This window comes from Notolepis coatsorum (genome assembly GCF_963971535.1).
Source record: "Notolepis coatsorum genome assembly, chromosome: 9".
NCBI classification, from domain to species: Eukaryota; Metazoa; Chordata; class Actinopteri; order Aulopiformes; family Paralepididae; genus Notolepis; species Notolepis coatsorum.
In genome coordinates this window covers 47,042,755-47,068,171 of record NC_140173.1, presented here as the reverse complement: position 1 = coordinate 47,068,171, position 25,417 = coordinate 47,042,755, and the positions used below count along the sequence as shown (strand labels likewise).

General features: G+C 42.8%; 2 protein-coding genes across 2 annotated transcripts in view; one reads left to right on the top strand and one right to left on the bottom strand.

Moving 5' to 3' along the window:
* The first annotated feature begins 424 nt into the window (after positions 1–424).
* On the top strand, positions 425–6,151 carry cox5b2 (cytochrome c oxidase subunit 5B2). Its single transcript, XM_084322196.1, has 4 exons — positions 425–574; positions 1,715–1,785; positions 4,715–4,814; positions 5,904–6,151. The coding sequence occupies exons 1-4, from the start codon at positions 475–477 to the stop codon at positions 6,014–6,016; spliced, it is 384 nt and encodes a 127-aa protein (XP_084178322.1). The 5' UTR covers positions 425–474; the 3' UTR covers positions 6,017–6,151.
* Positions 6,152–6,276: 125 nt separating this feature from the next.
* Positions 6,277–25,417, bottom strand: part of herc4 (HECT and RLD domain containing E3 ubiquitin protein ligase 4) — a 115,955-nt gene continuing 96,814 nt past the window's right edge. The window contains exons 17-24 of the mRNA XM_084322198.1: positions 24,703–24,870; positions 19,615–19,758; positions 15,180–15,346; positions 14,007–14,073; positions 12,733–12,815; positions 11,868–12,051; positions 7,670–7,772; positions 6,277–7,448 (exon numbers count right to left, since the gene is read on the bottom strand). Coding sequence (XP_084178324.1) covers positions 7,240–7,448; positions 7,670–7,772; positions 11,868–12,051; positions 12,733–12,815; positions 14,007–14,073; positions 15,180–15,346; positions 19,615–19,758; positions 24,703–24,870 — 1,125 coding nt within the window. The 3' untranslated portion in view covers positions 6,277–7,239. The remainder of the gene's footprint in view (positions 7,449–7,669; positions 7,773–11,867; positions 12,052–12,732; positions 12,816–14,006; positions 14,074–15,179; positions 15,347–19,614; positions 19,759–24,702; positions 24,871–25,417) is intronic.

Genomic DNA, 25,417 nt, shown 5'->3' with positions numbered 1-25,417 from the left:
GTCACAACGTCTTAAATCGAGTGGTAACGTAAAGTGGTGTTATTCACCGGCACAGATGCAAAAATAAATCATAATTTATATTTTCCTTTTTTTCATTACAATTTACTCAAGCCTAGTAGTAACAGACACAATATTTCTGACACTGGAAATACATACCCCCATGTCCGTAGATACCAAGAACATGCTAATTGACCTTGTAGAGGTGGAGCAATCTTCCATTTACTTAGGCATGTACCTTTAGGCGACATTTCTGAAAATAGGGCTACAGCCGCGGCAACACTCTCGCGAAAGCACCTGCTCCTTCCACCCACCTCCCGACTGATTTCATTGGCCAACCCGGCTGGTGGTTTTGAGCTGTGAGTGGACACAGCGACCCGTCACTCAAATGATTTGGAGCACGCGGGGTCATTAAAGTCCAAAGGGTAGTTTCAGGACACACGCGCCCGCCGCACTCAGTGAACAGAAAAGTCAGTTATGGCAGCAGGACGGTTACTTCTCCGCGCTTGTAATGTTACATTGCTGCAATTACCAAGACACAATGTAGCGGCAAGACCACTGCAACGCGCAATGGGAGGTAAGGAATTTTTTTTTATTAAATAAAAAAATATCTAACCCTAACTAACCTTACCGTCATGCACTTGTCCTAATAAACTAACCTACAAGCACTTAACACTTTGATGAACATTGTTACTCAGCTGTTGTACCCTTCCTGATGACTTGTCGTACATAACTTGTAAGTCGCTCTGGATAAAAGCGTCAGCTAAATGACTAAATGTAAATGATGTATGTAATGTAAGAAGATACAGAGGCGGGGTTCTATTTTAGCCTGCATCACATTTAAAGATGTACTATAGTCAGCTGTTTTCTGAGTCATATTGACTCATATAGGTAGCTCATTGAAAACTGGTATTGGAGTAGATTATTTAGCTTCAAGAGTCTCTTACTGCGCTTTTATTTGCTGTTTCAAAAAATCACTTCACAAAACCTTAGAGTCGTATAACGTTAGTATTGTGTAGTTTCACCTTGTTTACAGCCTCAGGGTTATTTAGATAGATAGATTTGACTCTCATAAAATGGGGGATACATACAACTCGGATCTGTTGTGATTTATTTGACAGTTATACATTTAGATTTGTTTTATATGTCATAGTAAAATACGATGATGATAAAGTGTGAGGCATAATAATCAAGGTCATTTGGATATGAACTGGAAGAAAGGTCCTCGGTAGACCCACCTCTTGGCAGCGTTCCTGTTGATCCTCAGCCAGTTTCTTGATGGAGGACACGAGTCATGTGCGGCTGGTTGCGGACGTGCAGACTTCACTCATGGACACAAGTCCACAAGTGGATTTAGGAAATGCATGTTCAATAATAAACACTGGGTTGATGCATTTTTATTACAAAGCCGCAAGTCGTCATACTTTTTTAAACTTAAAAAAGTTGTTTCACAGGCAGCGACTAGTATCGTCGTCTCGGGAGTAAACACTGGTGCAATTAATAACGTGAATTATTGTTCCACGTATTTATTGTTCCACGTATGTGTGCAGGGCCCTGGTATTGTACATGCTGGCTCACTGGAACGGCTCTGGCATGGGACCATAATTAATGTGATTTAATTACACCAGTGTTTTTCCTGCAGATGAATAGTGAAAAGGGCCCATCGAGTTCAAAATTAAGTTGTCTCAGGTGTCCTTATAATGACATTCTCGCACAGGGATCCCAACTGATGAGGAGCAGGCCACTGGTTTGGAGCGACGTGCTCTGCAGGGCTTCAAGAAGGGACAGGTAGGAAAACCAAACGTTTTTTTATTTTTTCAAAATGGGGTCTGGGAACTCTTGAGGGGGTTCCAACTTCCATGCTACAATAATAATTGACCTACCTCAAGTCGTTGACCTACCTCTTTCCCTTGATCCTACAATCAACAGTTGTGAGTCAAATGGGTCAATTGGAGTAAAAAAAAAAGTGGATGGGGGACCAACCCGCAAATTTCTTAGCCATATTTACAGGTGGGTATTATGGATTTGCCCTGACTCATGCTGCAGATCCTGGGTGTGAACGGATGGTCCTGTTGACCTGCTGTGTATATTCATGACCACTAGAGGAAGAACCCTCTTGATTCTGGTGACCCCATGACCTTTCCTCTAATGCCACCACAATCAGGCCAAACCTTCAATATTCAAATGTGCATGTCTCGTGACCTGTTTAAGTTGCAATCACAAATTTGACATGGGAACCTATGATGGGGAGGCGACAGTGACTGGAGGAGGTAGAGCAGTCGTCGGGTCATCTCTGAAGGTTCCTGGTTAGATTCCGGCAGTGTCCTTGAGCAAGACACTTGACCCCAAACTGCTCTTGATGAGCAGGTTGATGCCTTGCATGGTCTCTTCTGCCACGTATGTGAGGCATGAGTTGTAAAGGCACTGTATTTGTTAAATGATTACCCATTTATGGATTTTCTCCCTTTTTTAGATTAAAAGGAAAACTTATCTACTCCCCCTTAGCCTGTTCACTTGGTTCTCACAAAACTCTGGAGACCAGCATCAAAGATACTCTAATAAAATATTTTTTATTTGGTCTCATGGTGGCAATATTTTTAAACGACACCTCCCAAAGGCTTGTCCGATCACGATGGTATTTGAAAATGTTTTGTTTGTGATATCACAAACTGACTAATGACTACAATTTCCATTGCACATTTCAAGACCAGTCATGAAGCTACATAGCTGAGAGGACAACTTTACCCAACCAAAACCGACCGAATACCATTAGAAACTTGTGATTACCTAACGCAGTAGTTTTCGTGTCTTGGATGTGATACCGAATTTTCCCAAGGGGCTCAATGAAGGAATATCTCATCCTAGCGCTGCCATCTAATATAAAAGTTTATACCACTACGTCACCAACATATCTTTTTTTTATCCACTTTTTCTCCCATTTTCTATATTTTCTCCCATCCCAATTTCGTATCATCCAATTCAACCCTCCCCTGTCACGAACGCTGTTTCTTGCTTCCCACAAGCCGGCTGCAATGTGGACTAAGTCATACATAGCACAAGTCCCCTCCGGTACTTGAGGTAACAGCAGTCTCATCTTTTCACCTGCGCAGCTCGATCTCTCAGTGGCGAGGAGTAACGCGTGGGAGGCTCACGCTGCCCCCGACACTTCCTGATTCTACTGCGCAGGCGCACCAACCGACCTGTAGGAGTCGCTGTCCACAGCGCCCGATCCCCACCCATCAGTTTCCCACCCTCTAATACTGCCAATTGTATTAGTACGGACGACCAGCCAAACTGAAAACAATGGAGAGCTGGATTCGAACACGCGAACCCAGCGTCGCCACATTGGTGGCGAGTGCCTTGCCCACTACACCACCTAGCCGCCCACGTCACCAACATATTTAATCACATTTGTCATTTAGCAGGTTACCATCAATCTTGGTATCCAAGCTGCATTAATGGAAAGAGCAGGAGCTAGTTTTATCAGCCATCCTTTCCTAAGCACCACTGGGTGAATTGTTAATGAGCCATAGGATTAGATGAAAATCCAGTTCATTTGTTTTTATTTTGACATCATACAAGTAATATTCATACTGGTAGTGGTACTGTACCATATTCGTTTGGGGTCAGTTCAGTGACTTAAAGGATAACTCCACTATTTTGGGAAATTAGCTTATTTAACATCTTCCCTGGAGTTAGACAAGAAGATGCATACCTTTTTTGTCTCTGTGCGTGCATTTTAGCTTTGGGAATAGATGCTCCGTTAGCATAGCTTAGCTTCATCACTGGAAGTGAGGCAGGACAGTAGCCTTACAGTGCCTTACAGTGTATTGCAAGGTCTGACATTGACCAAACTTGATATGCATGACCTTGGTGGGCTCTAGGTCAACTCCTGAAAAGGGGGTCAATGTCAGACCTTGCAATCAAAAGTTAGGGGCGCACTGAAATTATGGCAAGGGTTATTAGCCCCCTAACTTTTGATTGCAAAGTCTGACATTGACCCCCATTTCAGGAGTTGACCTAGAGCCCACCAAGGTCATGCATATCAAGTTTGGTCAATGTCAGACCTTGCAATACACTGTAAGGCACTGTAAGGCTACTGTCCTGCCTCACTTCCAGTGATGAAGCTAAGCTATGCTAACGGAGCATCTATTCCCAAAGCTAAAATGCACGCACAGAGACAAAAAAAGGTATGCATCTTCTTGTCTAACTCCAGGGAAGATGTTAAATAAGCTAATTTCCCAAAATAGTGGAGTTATCCTTTAAGCAAATAAAAGCCTGGGCTGTTAATTGAAGTTTTATGGTAGGCACGTCATTAAGCCACAGCTCTGACTCTTAACGCTGCAGTGGGCATTAGAGCTGGGGCAGGACCTCTGGTGTTTAGTGCCCTAGCATGGTCCCACCATTATTGCTCTGTGCTGGAGAAACTCCAGGGCTACTCTTGATGAAGGCACATGATGACCACCAGGCCAAAGCCACCCCAACGCCTGGACAGGTTGCCGGGACGTCACATGGCTTCGTCGGACTGGAGCCTAAATGTCATTCTTTAAATGGTAAAACGGCTCCGTATGTCGGTATGGAGTCCGGTTGAATCGTATCTTAACGGGGGTCCGTAGACTCATTTGTGCAATTCTGGGTTTCCTTGATGTGGAAAAGTTTGGGGACCGGAATGATCATATCCAGATATAGGTGCTTATTTTCTATCTTCACATTGCAGGATCCCTACAGTATCCTGAAGCCCAAGGAGTATACTGGATCCAAGGAAGACCCTCACATTGTCCCCTGCATCGGTACCAAGAGGCTGGTGGGCTGTTTGTGTAAGTGTCATAGGGATGTAGGGTTAAACACCCACCTAAAGTAGTTTACCGTAATTCCTCTAATAGTAACCGGTATTCAATTAAAAACCGGGTCTCTATTAATGACCGGGTGCGCTGTTGAGCTAAGCAATTATAAGCCGGCCTCCTAATACAAGCCGGGTATATTTTGTTATTGTTGTTATATGCTGGCCTGGCTGTGCAGTAAATACCATAATGGTATGGTGTTAATGTTTACCAAGAGAGTAAGCCTACCTCAGAATTGTATAAAACGAAGTTATTATTATTATTATACCAGTATTGTGATTGCACTATTTTACTTTATTTAACTTTTTTTGACCACCTGTAATTGCACTGTTTACTACCGTATTTCATACAGTACTTGGTTTCAATAAATTAACCCAGTACATTTTACTGGGTTCAAACTGACACAAAATGTTGATTTATTCATTATGATCGGTTTGAAAATTAGAAATATAGGCCTCTCTTATACATGCCTCCTCCTAATACAAGCCTGGTATCCGCTACAGTTGAAACAAATACAAGCCGGGGTTACTATTAGAGGAATTACGGTACCTAAATTAGGGAGGGGGTCTAGTGGTGATTATTTGGGGAGGGGGTCTAGTGGTGATTATTTGGGGGAGGTTAGTTTATCCACCTTTACTTCACCACAGCAACACTGTATAGGTCAGTGGTTCTCAAACCCCCCCCCCCCCTCAACCTCCTACACCCAATGTGAATTATTTTCTTTGCTCAATGTTGCTTATGATTTTTCTGTTTATCGTGGGCATCTATGAAATTCTCAGCCATTAACGTTTCTATCTGGCTGTTTATTGGGTCAGTTAGACCAGTTGGTGTTTGTCAAAGCTAACAATGGGTAGAGTCAAAATGTACCCCCCCCAGACACTCTGGCCCCGGGGGCATTCAAATATTAGCCTACATATAGCCCAGTACATTAATAACTATGGTTACAATATCAGGGTTGGTTCAATTTAAAATATTAAACTCTGCATGATCCAGTTTAATCGCAAATAATTGAATGAACACTAATTGAATTGAGCGTAACCCTGTTCCATCTCTTGCGGTCTGAAGGCGAGGAGGACAACACTGCCATTGTGTGGTTCTGGCTGCACAAGGGGACGGCCCAGCGCTGTCCTTCCTGTGGGTCCCACTATCAGATGATCCACCATGAGCTGCCCCACTAAGACTCCAGACCACCAAGCTCGACACAACTGGGACAACGCTTTCCAACCAATCAATTTCCTCTCCATTGCTAGATCTTCAACATGTGCATATCATTGGACATTTAGTTTTCCATTAAAATGTTAAGACAACCAAATCTGAAAAGTGTTATTTTTTTGTTAATGGGGGTGTCAATATTCTACCAATTATGCTAATTGTAATAAGTATAAATATCAGGGTTTGGAAGCGCATCAACACCCCTTCCTGACAGTGAGTTTCACAAACATTTCGTCACCAAGTCTCCAGAGCCTTTGAATTCCTGCATATTGGAGTTGGCTTCAGAATTCATGGTTTTCTCAAGATTATTCATGACCTGCAATCTAAGGTTTAGGCACATCCTAGGTCTACTACTTAACCCAAACATAGAAGAATCCACATTTTGGAATTGCTGGGTACATATTGCACTGTGGAAATGGGGAGAATTTAATGATGTATCTTTATGCAATTGGTCCATTAGTTCAAGTTACACATACCTAGGTGCACTAACGTGTCCCCAGGTGGACTTAACGATGGAGAATTGCTGCTTGAAATCCACATTTAAGTTCTAGTGACTAGTATATAATTGCATAACTGAGAATTAAGATGAAATCCCAAGTGTAATTGCAATAGTGTTGTGTAAATTGAGCATTGGGTGTTGAGACTTTTTAATTTACAAAACTATCAATGGCTGTACTTAATTAATTTTCTTTAATTGGTGGCTAGTTTAAGGCTTACGGCCAAGACAATCCATCACCTAAAGCATACGTCTCCATACTGTCTTCCCATTAAGAAACCGTCTCAATAGGATTCGTGAATAGTGAAGTTTACACACCATCTGAGCTTAAAGAATCTAAGTATATACCAGTACTTTGGCTTCCTTACACCAATCATATCCAAACATGAATAAAAGCATATCTACAATAGATATCAAATAATGTGAATTCAACTTGAAACCAGTTGAACACTTGCCAGCGTGAAAAAACGGCTGACATATCAAACCCAATATTAACTTCCCGACATCCAGTCCCTTTGAGTCTTGTGTGATTTGGCCCTCTGCAAAGTGTTCTTGTCGTAACGCCAGTGTGTGTTAAAAGTCTCAGCGCAGGATACAGAGCAGACAAAACTCGTGAGGCAAAATAAAACTTGTGCATGTGATTAACAGTCTGGCAGGGGCGAGAGTTCTAGGCGTTTTGCACGTTCAGCGCCGTCAGGCGAGGTTGAAACCTTGATTGTGATCTATAGCCTGAAGGAGTTTCTGACGCAGCGCCTGCATGCTGCCGTACTTGGGCAGATCCAGCAGATTGAAGCAGGTGTGCGCGACAGGCAGGTAAAGTTCTCCTCCACCAGTGGGCTGGATCACCAGCTTTAGGCTTTTCATGCCCAGGATGGGAATGCGGTCGCTTCCCGTGAGGAACACTGAAAAACAAGACGTTTTTATTCATTACTACAGCCTAACAAAAACTGAAGACGACAAGAGTTGACTGTAGTCTCATGGCGGGCAATTTTGCTCTTATGTCATGCTCGGGTTGAGACTCCCAGGGTGCAAAGGAATCCCAACCTGAACATGACATAAGAGCAAAATGGCCACCATGTGAATATGGTCAACGACTTAACTTTAACAAGAGGACACCACTTACACAGGAACTGTTTTTTCTTTTCCAAAGGCAGCTCATGGAATACCTCCCAAAAGAACCTGATGGTTGGATGGTCAGCCCAGTATTCCCCTTTGTACTCTGTACTCTGAAAAAATAAAAGACAAATGTAATTTGTAAAAAATAAGTATATATATATACACACTGTTAGATTATCGCGTTTCAACCTTCTCGTTGATTGGTATCAGGCCCCATCTGCCCTTCCGTGAAGTCTCTGCGTTGTGTTTATTTATTGTTGAGGCCCTCGTTCGGTGGAATTCTGTCCTCTCACGCACTGAAACACTGATTCTCCCCCCGTTAATCCATCCGGACAAAAATGTACTGGAGTCGTCGTCTCATATCAAAGGATGTGTATTTGCATGAACCAAGGTTCTCGTACGAAATGAACGTCTTCTTTAAAGGTATAAGAAACGTAAGTGCCATCTCTCCTAGCTTCCCGCTAGCAGCCTATCTCCTCGTGGCTTCCTTTCTAGCTCCACCAGCCCTCGTTCAGAGGCTGGGTCTCTGCTTGATGTCTTGCTCGCTTTCCAAAACTCTTCTGCCTCGCTAGAGCCATCTACCAATGTCTACCGATGGATTCGTTATCTCGCTTTCATTACCTAGGCCAGTGGTTCCCAAAGTGGGGGTCCTAGAGGGGTCGCGAGATGATTTCCAGAATGTATTGATTTCATAGAATGTGAAACAGGCCTATAATTAAAAACAATTAAAATAGATTAACTGGTAAAAGAAATGCTTTTTAAATGTAAAATAATAGACCCAAAATGCTGATAATAAATCATATTCAGCCTATGGATTTCCTTTGTCCTGCAATGTGGCCGGCTGCAATGTGTACGAAGCCTTGCATCACGTGTCTCCTCCGGTACTCGAGGAGGCAGCCGTCTCATCTTTTCACCTGCACAGCGTGATCTCTCAGCGGCGAGGGTCTGCGTGGGAGGGTCACGCCGCCCTCGTTGCTGCCTGATTCTGCTGCGCAGGCGCACCAACCGACCTGTAGGAGTCTCTGTCCACAACGTCCGATCCCCACCCACCAGCTTTCCACCCCTAACACTGCCAATTGTGTTAGTATGAACGACCAGCCAAGCTGGTAGCAATGCCGAGAGCTGGGCTCGAACCCAGCATCTCCTGCATTAGTGGCGAGCGCCTTGCCCACTGCGCCACTTAGCCGCCCAGGCGTGCTTGTTTCTGACGGAGAATGTGTCCCAGCTTGCTCCCGCCTACCTCCAGTCAATGGTCTCCAACTACACACCCTCAAGAACCCTACGCTCTGCATCTTCTGGCCGCCTCAGACCTACTCCTATCCAAGCTCCGGGAGGGTCATCAAAGAGAAGTCGCCTATTCTCAGTCCTTGCCCCACAATGGTGGAATGAACTACCCACCCCAGTTAGGACAGCCAAAACCCATCCAATCTTTCGCAGTCGACTAAAGACTCACTTCTTCAACCATTATCTGAAAAAAGAAATAATAATAAAAATAAATCTAACCCTAACTAACCTTACCGTCATGCACTTGTCCTAATAAACTAACCTACACTGTAGCACTCAACACTTTGATGAGCATTGTTACTCAGCTGATAGAGTTGTACCCTTCCTGATGACTTGTCGTACAGAACTTGTAAGTCGCTTTGGATAAAAGCGTCAGCTAAATGACTAAATGTAATGTAAATGTAAATGCTGCACACCTCTCCGATCCCGACTGGATAACAGGGCTAGCATATTTGTCTTGAATATTTGCTCAAAAGCGTTCACGAGGAAACTCAAGCGCTGGAGTAGAAATGGGCTGGATTTCCAGAGCTTTATTTATGGAGGAAAATTAACTGAGTGTGAACACAGTGAAGATGTCTATAACAACTCACCTCCAAGCCCTTCTTGAACGGTTTAAAAAGTATTTCCCAGAGCAAATCAAGCGACCGAACCTTAAAGACAGTGTTTCAGTCCAAGCACGGAATCCAGTGTTTCAGTCCATGCAATCTTATTTATTATTTAAGTATTGTATTCAACTTCGCCATGGCACTGCCATGTTGCCAGACAACATCTGGTGTCTTTGTTAGTGGGAAGACTGGCATTGCATGCTGTTCACCAGTGTATTGTAATCTGGTGTGAGCCGGCAGACAAGAAGCGCACGACGTGCGCAAGCTCCCATGCGCGCGCCCGTATTCAGATCCAATAATATTCACAGGGGTAGGTCTCGTCATGCGAAACAAGTTCCCAATGCATTGTCCCGTGGGATTATATCTTTAGTGAATAGCGCGCAAAGACAGAGCAGATACCACTCGCAAATCGCGCTCAGTTAAGGGTGCAATTAGCACCGCGCAATCCATTCTTTGTGAATTCGCCCCACATGTTTCAACCACCTCCTATAATAGTGGGGGTCGCAGCTCTCCGACACCTTTATTTTGGGGGTCGCGGCCTGAAAACGTTGGGAACCCCTGACCTAGGCAACGGCTCTCTCTCTCGCTTTGGCTATCGTCACCCTAGCAACCGCTTTTGACCCATATATCTACCGCATTACTAGCACTCTGCTCGGAATGCCGACCCTGAGCTCTGTGCCTGGCTCGCCTTATCTATTATGGTTTTGCCATCTCACAGGCCCTGCTTCTACAGAGAAGAGTGAAATGAGTGAGTCACGACTCACCAGTCTAATACTGATGTTGCTCAAGAGGCCAAACCCCACTTTACCTTAATTAAAAGGTGTTATGGCACTATCCTAATCTGTCCCGACTCCTGATCAATGAAAAACACTCAAATCCTTCACCACACACACTGTGATATAAGTATTTCTCAATGAGTACTGTAATCTAGTAGGGCTGCACGACTTGGTGAAAGTGATTTATTGTGGACAATATAACTAAAGTCTCTTTTCCTCTTATTTTAGAACACTTAACCTCTTAACACTTTGAGTGCCAGCGACGCTATATGTCGTTAGTTCATGCCGACCGTTGAATGCCAGCAACGCTATATAGCGTTTGTTTGTAGTTTTTCTTTTTATTAGCGATTTGAATTCATATTTCATCAATCTAGTCTCACGTTAGTGCAGCAACCTGGGGGGGGGAATCTAGTTTCCTCATTTTACTTATCCGGCAATCCATCCGAAGAGATCGAAGTGATTGCAGAGCGGGAAAACGGCGTGGAATACATATTTCCAGTACCCAGCGCTGAATCAATAAACGCGATCGATATTTGGAATGGCGATCAGGAATTGGAATAATCTTTTTGAAGAACATCTGATTTGAGGTAAGGAATCTATTTTACCAGTCTTAGGATAATCGGATCTGTTTTCACAGAGATATCAGCGTTTGCCCTGTGTGTGTGTGTGCGCTGATCAGGAAATGAGAATAGATTTTTTAGTACACAGACTATCGATAATCTAGCTTTTATTTGAAAACTATTCATAAATAGGCCGAAAAATGACAGTTTTTTGTGTATTCCAGAATATTCCAGTAAATGCCGTTTATCACGGAATCTTTATTTTCCTGAAACTTTCAAGAAAACGAGGGCTTTTCAAAATGGTATAAAACTGAAATGAACCGATTAAAAAAACAATCCGTTTCGACAATGTTGACTGCAAACAAGTCATTGATAAGCGACGGCCAGATTAGACACATAGCCATAATTTAAGACATAAATTATGCGTTCACAACGCTATCATTGAAGTGGGTGCTGGCATTCAACCATGTTTTGACCATGTTCACCAGTGGCATCCAAAGTGTTAATGTGCGGCGTACCGTATACGGTACACTATGCCAGTGTGCGGGATGCACGTGTGTCGCGGCACTTTGGTCTCGTCTGTCAGCTCAGGGCTGCATTTCCCGCCGATCATCCAATACAACGTTCTAAAGTTGAATTTGCCGCAAGCTTCATTTGACAAGCGCTCCATCAAATTACCACTTCCGGTTCTGACCTGAACTGACCAATCACTGCTGATGGCGAAAATGATTGAATCGTGCAGCCCTAATGCAGTGATGAACGGTCCTTTCCAGGGGAACACAAGTTACTTAACGTTACACAGGTTGAGCTCCGCACACAATGGATTACCATCCAAACGTTATTGAAAGGCTGTCAGGTTTTAAACTGTGTGGGTATCAAACAGGAATAAAGACAGTCAGGTTTTAAACTGTGGGTATCAAACATGAAGAAAGACTAAAGAAATGCTGTGAAGCACTTTGGGGGGGGGGGGGATATTCTACCTTTTCAAGCTCTTTCCAGTCATAGTTGGTATTGCCAATGACCATGGCCTGCAGCTCATTGGGCTGGAACAGTTCCAGAACCTTCCCACCGCATACTTTGTGGAATCCCGCGAAGAAGGACTCAAAGAGTGGGGCCACCGACCGGTTAAAGATGTAGTCTACGTATGTGTTGACAAACTCTTGCCTAGGGGAAGAGAGAGTTTTGACCATGCTTAGAATCACAATTTTTAAGTAGTGAAATGTGATGCCAGTGCTATGTAAATTCCAGTGGAAGGTAGATCCAGTGTAATAAATGCCCTCTCCACCCAAACTTTTGCCTGAATCAACAACCGATCAGATTTCTTTGGCCTGCCAAGTGGTGTTGCCGGGGTCGCATTGTAAAACTACCACCACCATATATATATATATATATATGTCCATGCCTCCTTTTTTAATCCAGCTTAAAGCTGTACTGTACCCATTCTGCAATCTGTTAATAAAGTGTTCAATCAATCAGCTGCTGGTGCCTCTGTGGAAAACAGTGAGCATGATATAAGAGCAAAATGGTCAATTGAGCAAGCCAGGGAATCAAATCTGTGAGGGCTCCACACTTTGTCTTTGATGCAATACAATTTAAACAATTTTGGGAACTACTGGAACCTACTCCACAACTCTTGCTATGTAAAGACAAATACATTACCCTAAAGTGGTTACACATTACAAGAAATAGGTCAACTTGAATTATTGTAACAAGCAGAAAATTATGTTATATTTATACTGTGATACAAATTTCATGTGGATAAATATGATCCAGTTAGCAACTATTCAGAGCCTTTGTTTTAGCTATAAAATATTCCCGTGCATGTTTTAACAGCCACACATGTACCTGTTTGACTTGTTGACACCGATATCTGTCCCATTTGGAACAAGTTCCAAGACCTCTGTGGCACCAAAGTTTTCCTCTGTGACCTGAAAGATTTTAAAACCTCAGAGCATAGGCAAATACTACAAATAATATACACACATTTAATGCTAGTAACATAAGTCCATGTTCTTAACTAGAATAGCCATAAAAATCTTGTTTCAGTCCGACTTTAATATATCAAAATGGTTGTGTCTTTTGTGGCATCTGTAATAGTACAAGTTGGTTTTTATGTTCTGTATTTATTATTGCTAATGTCGTTGATTGATTGATTGATTGATTGAAAACTTTATTAACAGATTGCAGAATGGGTACAATACAGTACAGCTCAATACACACAATTGTTAAGGGGATGCAGACCAGAGAAAGACTTTCGTCTTGTTTACATCAGGGTCCCCCATTTTCAATTCATCAGGAGTTGCTATTATTATTGTTGTGGTGGTACTGTGTGGTCTTATTATTATTACTGTATTGTGTTACCCTGTTTTATGTTTAACACATTAATTGCCAATAACGAGTATACTCGTTATTGGCCGTCATGCGTTGAGTGCCAACAACGAGTAAACTCGTTTTTATAATCGTTATTTCTTTTATTTGCTATTGGCATTCATAATTCATCCAGGAAGCCTCCGGGAGCCAGCTGGACCCTGTCTGATATTGCAATGCCTCAATACCACCGCCTGGTGGATTTCAGGCGAGTTACACTCCACTTTAAACCGGAAGTGGCACTCGGTGCATCAGGGAAAAAGCTCCGCCAGAGATATCTTGTAACGTGGATCAATATACACACCTCGAGTGCATTGGATCGCTTTCGAGACGCAAGAATCAATATGCTTTCGGCGTTTATTGCGTCATACAAACGGAAAATGGATCTAGCAGATCGACGTCAAATAATTGGAATTTTTTTTCTCCAGACGCATCGGCCAGAGGTAGGAGGAATCTAACGTTATTTCCAGCTCGATTGTCCCATTTATTTCATTGCAATCTGTCCGATCAACGTATGGTGTCTTACTAAAGAAAGCCGTTAGTGACAATCAAGGAATCATAAACGACCCCCCCCCCCCCCTAATATTTAAAAAGTTATAGCCCTGCAAAGAAGGTGAGCCACTCCATAGGCTTACAGCACTGGCAGAGAGTGGTAAAGATGGGCATACTGCATGGCACCCAATGTGTTAAAATGGAATTATTTTAAATATTTGATAATAAAAAATATATATAAAAATGGTTGGTCAACCTACTGCGAAGTTCAAGCAGAACGCGTCTTCCAGGTCATCCTCTGTGTAATCCAGTAACTGTTGTAGACTCCTAGTTTTGGGGGGAGATATAATTATATGTCAAGGGCCATAATATTTACTAATTATAGCTGTATAGAATTTTTTTAAATCAATATAGTACTGTCAAATTGATTTTGATAGCTTGGTATGGGGTTGTTAAGTCGTGACGTATCAACCTTCCAATAAACAGTTTCTGGGGCCAAGCTTCCTGCGTTGGCTGAGGCTCTGGTCTTTTCAACATGCCTCAGTGCCGTGTCCCTTGTTTTAATAGATCCGAGTCATAAAACTGGTATGTGCTCAGGGGCGGCTACGTGGCGTAGTGGGCAAGGCGCTCGCCACGAAATGCTGGAGACGCTGGGCTCGTCAGTTCGAGCCCAGCGCTCCACATTTGCTTTCAGTTTAGCTGGTCGTCCGTACTAATACACATTGGCCGTATTAGGGGGTGGGAAACTGATGGGTGGGGATCGGGCGTTGTGGACAGCGACTCCTACAGGTCGGTTGGTGCGCCTGCGCAGTAGAATCAGGAAGTGTCGGGGGCAGCGTGAGCCTCCCACGCATTACTCCTCGCCACTGAGAGATCGAGCTGCGCAGGTGAAAAGATGCGACTGCTGTTACCTCAAGTACCGGAGGGGACTTGTGCTATGTATGACTTAGTCCACATTGCAGCCGGCTTGTGGGAGGCAAGAAACAGCGTCCGTGACAGGGGAGGGTTGAATTGGATGATACGAAATTGGGATGGGAGAAAAATATAGAAAATGGGAGAAAAAGTGGATCAAACAAAAAAAACGGGTATGTGCTCCTAGTGTCTCCCGTTGTCTGAAGCGTTTGGCCCGGGGACATGAATATACTTCGCGCGTGGCGTCAGACTTAACAAACCCATAATTACCTTACAAAAATTTAACCAGAAAAATGCATATTCTCTACTGTATGTGTAGTGACCGAATCGATCTATCACTAGTAAATAGGGTTCACAAGCATGTTAAAAAGGGGAATTTCACTCAATCAATTTAAATCGTCGTTATCCTTATGGCCTAGGACAGCCCAATAAATGCTTGTGAATGTCAAAAACTCTCTCAAAGTAGAACTAAGAACTAAACCCTGCACCTCTGATGTATGTGATGAAACGTTAAATCTGACCTTCCCACGTCTGGCATCAGTTCCTTGAGGTCGTCCAGCGTGGTCTTTCTCTTCAGCAGCTTCTTGTACAGGGCGACTGGGTAGTGCAGCTCCACGATGGTTAGGTTGTAGATGGCCAGTCCACAGATGACCCCGATGAGATGGAACAAGTCAATGTCCTCAAAGGTCTAGAAGAAACATTTACATCGGGTTTTATTTGCCTAAGCTGCCAAGCTCCTCACCTTTTGTCGCTGTGGAAGACTTGTCAACACCTCAGGTGTGAAGGCCATCTTCTGAGCTGGTTCTAAAATACATCTTTTAAATGGCAGAGTTCAATGATGCTGTAATGATGTCAGGTGGGTCATGTGAGGGGTCCACAACGCAAGGCTGTTATGTGGATGCCTTCTAGCCCTTACCATCCTGACTTTAGCAACACTAATATCAGTACCGCACTGGCAACTAACTAACATTAGCGCAGTTAGCTAACATAGCTAAAGTTAGCTAGCTAGCTAGTAACATCACGGCAATGTGGCAGTCCTTACATCAGCATTTTTTTTTTATCTACTTTTTCTCCTCTTTCTGTGATTTTTCTCCCCATCCCAATTTACCTCTTGTGCCAATTCTCCCTCCCCTGTCCTGATCGTTGCTCACATATGCCCCCCACTGGCCGATTGTAGAGAGGATAGAAGCCTTGCATTACATGTCCCCTCCGATACATGTGGAGGCAGCCTGTCACATCTTTTCACCTGCCAGCGCGGACTCTCATTTTTGGCGAGGAGTAACATTTTTTCCTGACCTTGCTGTGCAGGCGCCCCAACCGACCTGTAAGAGTCGCTGTTCACAACGACCAGACTACCACCCTTCGACTTCCCACCCGCCAATAGAGTTAGAATGACGGCCGGCCCAAGCCGGAGGCAACGCCGACAGCCGGATTCGAACCCGGTGTCTCTTGCGTTGGTGACGAGCGCAATGTCCGCTGCGCCACCCAGCCGCCTTACATCAGCATTTTCTTAGATGCTGGTATGGCATTACAGGAGGGTACTGGCTAGAAGGCATCCACATTACAGCCCTGCTGCGTTGCCTTGTGGACTCCTCACACGCATTGCGGCTTTATGGAACTATGCCATTGAGTATAGAATAAAGCACAGCGACCTTGTAATTGTTTACTAGTCTCAATTGCAAAGACTTACAATTAGTGTACCGTGTTTGAACCTCTCTCCTATGGTAAAGAAAACAGATCTCTTTTGCAGGGCTTTCTTGAAAGTGACTTCAATTGACCATATTCATACGGTGGCCATTTTTCTCTCATCTCATGCTCAGGTTGGGATTCCTTTCATTTACATTTAGCTGACGCTTTTATCCAAAGCGACTTACAAATTGTGAACAAGTCAGCAGGAGGGGTACAACTTTGGCAGCTAAGGGTCAGTGGCATTATTCATCAAATAGTGTCAAATTCTTGAGTGCATAGTACTGTAGTATAGACCAGTAGAGGTTTCTCTATGACAACACGTGAAATACAAATTCACTCATAATTGATAATTATTTTTAATTTACATATACCTATATATATATATAAAAAAAAATATATATATAATATATATTTTTTTTATTAATGTTTTCCTCTGTAAAAAAAATGCCAGTGAATTTTCTTTTCTTCAAAAATGGCCAAAATTGACAGCTCTGAGCAGGCCTGCACTGCAGTATTGCCTGCAGTAATTATTCGTGCAGAATACTTCACAGGTTGACCCATTGTTAAATAAATAATAAATAACAGCCAATCAAAAATAGGCTATTAACTTCATCTAAGCACGGACTGTGCAGTTAAACTCTTGCCATTGAATGGAGGATTTAATGATTGACAGCCCTTGACATCCAATACACGGAGGTTGAATGATTGGCAGCCTTGCAAATCCAATCAGAGTCTGCCTGGTAAAATACATGCAGAACTGCAGCTGGGCTGGCGTCAGTGTTCTAGTCAAAGTTGTGTTCCATCATCTCATGTGTGCATTTTGCCTGAAGAACATTAATTTGCCTAATATAATCATTCATATTTTAAGATCTTTATTCACTGTTGTGCACTGGATGATATATATATATTTTTTAATCTCAGTTGAAGACTAGTGTAGTTGTAGTTGACGTGAACGTGCCATCTTGGACAGTGAAGGCAAGCTAACTTGTAGCTAGTTTACAGTACAGCTGTAACAACACACAGTAGGCTAAATTAAACTTTGCGCCAACATTAGGACCAAAGTATAAACCAGCAACTGAGCAACATGAAGAAGTGGACTTATGCACCTGGATCAGAAAAAAGTAAGTTGTAGTGTTTGTAAAACGAAAGCCTGATTAGCCTGGATGCTAACGTTAGCTAACTGTTTAGAGAACAATACATACTTGTAGTAGACTTGATTAAGGGATTGCAACGTTGTTAACTTGGCTATGTCACATTATAAACACAATGTAATGTATCACGTTGGCTGCTGGCTGCTAATGCAGCCTGCAGATAATATTTATGTGCACTGTGTTAGTGTAAATTAATTAATGTTGCCGCTAGCTTGTGGCTAGGCTAGCGTTCTTTGCTAATGGCTAACGTTAGCTAGCCGAATTGTTTAGAGACTTAATTAAGGGATTGCAACGTTGTTAACTTGGCTATGTCACATTATAAACACAATGTAATGTATCACGTTGATTGATTGATTGATTGAAAAGTTTATTAACAGATTGCAGAATGGGTACAGTACAGTACAGCTCAATACATACAATTGTTAAGAGGATGCAGACCTGAGAAAGACTTTCGTCTTGTTTCCATCAGGGTCCCCCATTTTCAATTCATCATATGACACACATGACATACAGATAGACAGTACTGCTACATCTATACATTTATGACATACCAGATTTTCAAATACAGTACTGTTTGTGATACTAAAAAAATCCAGAAGAAGAGTACCGGTATATACATTTGACATAGAAACTGTGCATTGGGGGAGGTTGGGTAGGTGTGGGGTGGGGCTGTACATTGGAGGTGGGGGGGGGGGGGGGGGGGGGGGGGGGGGGTTGGGTAGGGGGGGGGGAACACACTGTACATTGGAATACTGACATACATTTGGCATGGAAACTGTACATTGGAGGAGGTTGGGTAGGTGGGGTGGGGCTGTACATTGGAATACTGACAAAGCCATGCTTGGTCTTTATTGTACAACTGGGTTAGGACATTTGTAGGGGCCAGTTTTGAATTGCAGAATCAATCAATTCAATCAATCACGTTGGCTGCTGGCTGCTGTGTGTTAGTGTAAATGAATTAATGTTGCCGCTAGCTTGTGGCTAGGCTAGCGTTCTTTGCTAATGGCTAACGTTAGCTAGTCGAATTGTTTAGAGACTTGAATAAGAGAATGAAACGTTAACTTGGCTATGTCACATTATAAACACAATGTAATGTATCACGTTGGCTGCTGGCTGCTAATGCAGCCTGCAGATAATATTTATGTGCACTGTGTTAGTGGTGCTGCCTAAATGAATGAATGTTTGCCGCTAGCTTGTGGCTAGGCTAGCGTACGTTGCACTGATCAGATCTAGTGACTAGTGCCTCTGTGGAGGAGGAAGTAAACATTGCCAGGCATTCTGGTCATTGTAGTTCTCCCTCTTTTCACCAACAGTTAAGGGAGACATGACATGCTGGTTTGATGAAATGTATAGTGTAAATGAAATGAATAGTGTATGTATATTCAATAGTAGTATTGATAGTATATTAGCCACTGTATACTGTACATGGTCTGCTTGGTTTGATCGGGCCGCCGAGCCATGGTCTGCTTGGTTTGATCGGGCCGCTGAGCCATGGTCTGCTTGGTTTGATCGGGCCGCCGAGCCATGGTCTGCTTGGTTTGATTTAGGGGAGTGGTCTGCCCTGCGGGGGGGCCCCGACATATTGCGCAACACCACTGCATACCATTGACTCAGAAAGGTCTGTTTTATTGAAATCGTCACAGCAGTATAGTTTGTTTATACTTCAGAAGGATGATATTTAAACATGGTCCCCAAAATGAATGGAAGCGAATGAGGAGCCTGACACCTGGGAGAAATGGGGGTGTTGCAGCGTTGGGGATGTTTAAAAAATATAATTTAATATATAATATAATAATTTGTGCTTCACCTAAAAATTTGGTCAGCAGCCTCCACTGGTATAGACATAATTTAGCATGATAGGTAGTAGTATAAGTATAGTAGCATGGTACATAATAGTACAGACAGTATATCAGATATTGTTTGAAGGTGTGTTTTTAGTCGATGGCTGAACATTTCAGCCATTCCTTTCCACCCTGGGAACAAAATGGCCACCGTTGGAATAACGAGGCAAACCTTGGTATATAAGGGTTTGATCAAATCAAAAAGAGTTGATGGGGGTTTCAGCAGTGTGAAGGGAGCGACCTGGAAATAAAAAAAGTAAGGTAATCAGTCGTACCTTGTGTGAAAACCAGATGAGCCGCGACTCCTCATAGTATCGGAACATCCCGTACTTGGGGTCCAGGAGCTCCCTCATGATCAGGAGAAAGAACTCCTTTCGCACGCCTCCCGCATCGACCGCCTCCTCTCCGACAAAGATCACCTACCGGGAGCCATGTCACAAACACAGATGCCGGGAGAGGACTTTCATATTATTCAATGAAGTGATTTAAATGACAGGGATTAACCCGTTCACTACCACACTGCAGACTGTTAACCTTTCACTATCACACTACAGACTGTTAACCTTCTGTAGTATATTAGTGAAAGGGTTAACTTGCTGTAGTGTGGTAGTGAAAGGGTTAACCTTCTGTAGTGTGGTAGTGAAATGGCTAACTTCCTGTAGTGAAAGGGTTAACCTTCTGCAGTGTGGTAGTGGAAGGGTTAAAGGGGACGTCGGTGCAACAATAAATCTTTCTGACTTCTTCAGACAGTAAAAAAGAAGAAAAAAAACATTTCAGCGACTCAACTTAACTACCGGTATTTAAAAAGAAATTCACCTGAAAATGATGGAAACTTGATAATGGAAATAATAAGTGATAATCATATGTACGGTATATCAATTACCCACATTTATATTTCAATGAAACAAGCTGTTTATAGGTTTGTCCACTTGTTAAACAATTGCCTCGTCATGGTTGGGTCAGGCGTGTCCTTTTGTCCAATGAGATAATTCACAGACAACATTCCTGTCTGTTTGCAGATCCTTTTTTGCTCCGAGTCACTGGTGGTCAAAAGTGGTAGATCTTATGATTAATTTGCCATTTATTAATTTCTTTTCATATAATGTTTGGAGTTAACCAAGTAAAATTCAGTAAAATTCCTTTGGGTAAATGGGATGTTTCAACGTAAATACGTTACAGAACAACCTGTAGCAGAGTGGCCTATTGGCACTGTCCCTTTAAGACAGGCAGTCTAATTGCCATAATAGGACTCAGCTGAGTTGATTGCAGAGAGTGAAGCAGAGCAAGTGGAGCAGAACAAGGACGCAGAGCAGGAGAGAGGAGTGAAGTTAGAGCAAGGGAAATACTGAGAAGAAAATGTGAGTTAAGAAGGCAAAGAACAAGTAGATTTGGAGGAAACGGTAACAGACTCCTCATGTATCCTGTGGCCTACAACATGGCCGATCAAAGAGTATCACCTGTAATACAAAACAAACTGGTCAGACTACTACTTGACCTTACTCCTAGAACCCACCTCACCCCTGCCCACTTTGACTACTTAGGATGGCTTAGAGTAGACGACAGAGTACAGCAACTTGCAATGGGCCTGGTCTACAAGATACACTATACGACTATGGTACCCATGTACATGTCAAAATACTTCCCAAAGGTCAGTGAATACCACGACCACAACACCAGAGGGAGCTCAACAAATCATGTTAAACCCAGATTCGGCTCAAACAAGGGACTAAACACTTTTCGCAATTATGCCACAACAATGTGGAACGCCCTACCCAAAGCTGTAAAGGAATGTGAATCCCTACCCACATTCAAAACCGCTCTTAATGTCCTATTTACCCCGTTGAATGCCGCCACCCACTTCAATGATATAGCTCTCATATTTGCGAAGGCATAAACTATATCTTAAATTATGGCTATGTGTCATATGGCCGTCACTTATCAATGACTTGTTTGCAGTCAACATTGTCGGAACGGATTTCTTTTTATACCATTTTGAAAAACGCTAGTTTCTTGAAACTTTCAGAAGATTCTGTGATAATCGTCCTTTACTGGAATACACTGGAATAAAACAAAAGTCATTTTTCGGCCTATTTATGAATCGTTTTCAAATAAACGCTAGATTATCGATAGTATATGTGTACTTATGCACGCTATAGAAGCGGGCTGAAAAATCGATTATCTTATTTCCTGATCACCTACACACACACACTCACAGCCACACACACACATATGGGACACGTTGATATATAGGTGAAAAAAGCTCTGATTATCCCAATACTGGTAAAATAGATTCCTTACCTCAGATTAGAGCTGCCGCGATAACCGCATTACCGCGGTATCGCTGTTGCATCACGCTCACCGCAGAGTTAGGCTGAATACCGCGTCACAGCTGTTTTTTATCATAATAATAAAGTTGGCTTGCGGCTCTGCAGATATACCCTACTCGGTTCCAAGCGACCCTATTGGTCCAGCCTGGCTCTGCGGCTCTGCAGATACCCCCTACTCGACGCGTCACACTTTGTAGCCTCTGAACGAAAACAGAACGCCGCGCCGCCATCTTTACTGCCTCGCTAAGGATGCATTTCATTCAGGATTTGTTTGCGACAGAACCAAGTGCAATAAACAAAAAAGAATGGATTCACTGTGTATTCTGCCTTATTTATTGATGAAACAAAACCGACATCAACCCAATTTACCACCGAGCGGAGAGTTTAGTGTCACAACAAGATCGCTGATGTGTTAAGTTTGTTGTTGTGATTAGCCTAATACTACAGTCAGCCGATATACACGAGAGGTAACAACGTTAAACCCGGGCTTGCTGCAAGCCCTCGGACATCTATGCCCACGGAGCTTTCAGTGTACACAAGCGAGCGGCCCCGCCTGCATCCCCATTCCCCAAACGGAGTAGTACCTGGCTGCAGTGGAAAAGGAACGAAGTACCAGGTGCCTAAAGCGGGTCGAGTCGAGTAGGTAATATGCAGTGGAAAAGCGCCATTAGACTAGAGGCAGGCTATAAGAGTAGACTACTAAAAAAAAAAAAATGCATTCAAACTTTTTTTTTTCTTTTTGTGCGCACTGTGCGGTAATTACCGCGGCGGTAGGAAATATTGCGCAAATTCGTGCGGTAAGGAAAATATCAATACCGCGGCAGCTCTACCTCAGATCAGATGTTCTCCAAAAAGATTATTCCAATTCCTGATCGCCATTCCAAATATCGATCGCGTTTATTGATCCAAAGCTGGGTACTGGAAATATATATTCCACGCTGTTCTGATGGTCCACAATGAGTCCGATCGGCTCGGGTTACTTGCCTGAGAAGTAAAATGTGGATTCCGGACTCTTTTTTTGCCATGGGTTTCATTCAGTCTAATCCAATGGGGTGCAGTACCATCCGGAGAGACGATAGGGGGCGGTATCTTCCCAATTCGAGCTCAGAGAGAATGCCAGTGGTAACGTGAGGCTAGATTGATGAAATATGAATAGAAATCGCTAATAAAAAAAATAACGATTAAAAAACGGCATATTCGTTCCTGGCACTCAACGGTTGGCATGAACTAACGAATTATGCCGTGGCTGGCACTCAAAGTGTTAACACTTTGATTGCCACTCACGGCTAACCTTGTGTTTACAATAGTTACGAGATTTCTCTGATTTTATTTTTTTTTGCAATCTGAAATCATATTGCATCACGCAAGCCTACCCTAGCCTACCCAAGGGCCGCCGGCGATCAGATGTGAAAAAAGTGCCCCCTATCGTCTCCCAGATGACATCAGGGATTTTGGAATGGACTCAATGAAAATGGATGGGGAAAAAAAATATTCCAGTCCACATTTTCCAGTCCACTGATGCAGCCGGGGTTACCAGAGTTTATTCTGGAGACTCTGAGCCACGGCAAGCATGAGTTCTACTGTATACACGTTAGATCTATACACTTATCGATTTTTTTCGAATGGTGATCAGGAATTGGAATATACCAGTTGGATACCATCTGATGTCAGGTAAGGAATCTATGTTATCAGTGTTAGGATAATCAGACTCGTTTTGATGAAGATATAAGCTTTTTTCTGATATGTGCTCCAGCGGTTTCACTGTAAAATCCATGAGGAAATGAAAACGGCTATTATCAGCGCGCGCCTCGAATGTGCGTGCGCGCACATATACTATTGATCATCTAGCGTTTTTTTTTAAAACGATTCATAAATAGGCCGACAAATATCAACGTTCTGGAATATTCCAGTAAAAGGCGATTATCACAGAATGGGCTGTTTTTTACCTCAAAACGGGTGCTTTTCAAAATGCTCTCAAAAACCAATCTGCCTTGACAGCACTGACTGGAAAATGATTCTTTGATAAGCGACGGGCAGATTAGACACAGCCATAATTTAAAACATAGATTAGGCGATATTAACGTTAACATTGGCGCCGATGGTGGCATTCAAGCACTAAGTCGTGCGCCCCCTGGTGGCACTGAAAGTGTTAAAGAGCACATACGGGAGGCTGCAATTCGAAACTGGCCACCGTAAATGTCCAAACCCCCCCACCCCCTCCTAATAGACAGTCTCCTCCCCACCCTATGTATATATTCTCTCCCCACCGTATGTATATTTCTCTCCCACCCACCCACCCCCTCCTAATGTACAGTCTCCTCCCCACCGTATGTATATATTCTCTCCCCACTGTATGTATATTTCTCTCCCACCCACCCACCCCCTCCTAATGTACAGTGTCCTCCCCATCATATGTATATATTCTCTGTTAGGATCTATGGGTAACAGTACTGTATATTTGCATATCGTATATGTCACAAATGTAACAGTACTATATACCTGTATGGCATGTATGTCCCTATGCCATAAATGTCATGATGTCATGTATGTTGTGTATGTCATAATTGTCACTATGAATTGAAAATGGGAGACCCTGATGTAAACAAGACAAATGTCTTTCTCTGGTCTGCATCCCCTTAACAATTGTGTGTATTGAGCCGTACTGTATTGTACCCATTCTGCAATCTGTTAAATAAAGTTTTCATTCATTCAGCACTATTTTTCAATTTAAAAGGATGCAATTCACTTTTAAATGCCGTTTTTCTTTTTTATTGAAAAAAAAACAACCAGATCCAATATTTATGGCTTAAAACCAATTTCCGACAATTAGTTACACTTTAGATTACAAAAAAAAATTCAAAATTTGTATCATGGATGAACAAAACGTGCAAATGGTTTATTTGAATTTCAAGGACTTTTTAAGAAACCTTGTTAAAAAATTGGCTGTTTAAGGAATTCCAGGCCTCGACTTTTTTTGGTAAAAAATCAAGCACTTTAAGCACTTCAAGGACCTTGTGCGAACCCTGTTTAACGCACCTTGAGTGGCTTCTTGTAGTCGACGTTCTTTGACTTTCGGAGGACCTCCATGGTGTCTCCCACAATGTTCTCCCTCCGGACGATGAGGATGAGGCAGGGATTGACGGACTCCACTACCGGCAGGAACATGGAGCTGAAGTTCTGCCTCTGAGCCTGATCCACCGCCATCTAGCAACACAAATGGGAAACTAAAATAAAAGGTACAGTATACAGGGTTCCCACAGACATTAAAATGCAAACTTACATGCAAAATGTAATTCAAGGACTTCTAAGTACTTTCCTAAGCTCTATTTTTAATTTTAAAAGGGCATTTAAAAGGATACAATTCACTTTTAAATGCCGTTTCTTATAGAAAAGAAAAACTGGATGCAATATTTATGGCTTAAAACCAACTTCTGACAATTAGTTACACTTTAGATAAAAACATAAAATGTGGCCCGACGTGACCAAACCAGACTTAGTGCGGCAGGGTACATTCCTCAGAAATCGCGAAAATGTCTCGCATTTCAGATAATGGGTCAAAATAGAAATATTGCATTTTTGACTGCTTTGAAATCTTCTTTATCTTATTCCTTATTTGCAAAACGTAATACAACTTGTAAATGAGTTAATTATTGTTAGATTGTCCGACAGTATGTATTCAGAAACATTGGGAAAAGACTACACTTGCGGGGACTGGAGCTCAGCGGAGCCTCAGAGGGGGTGTGGACTGGTG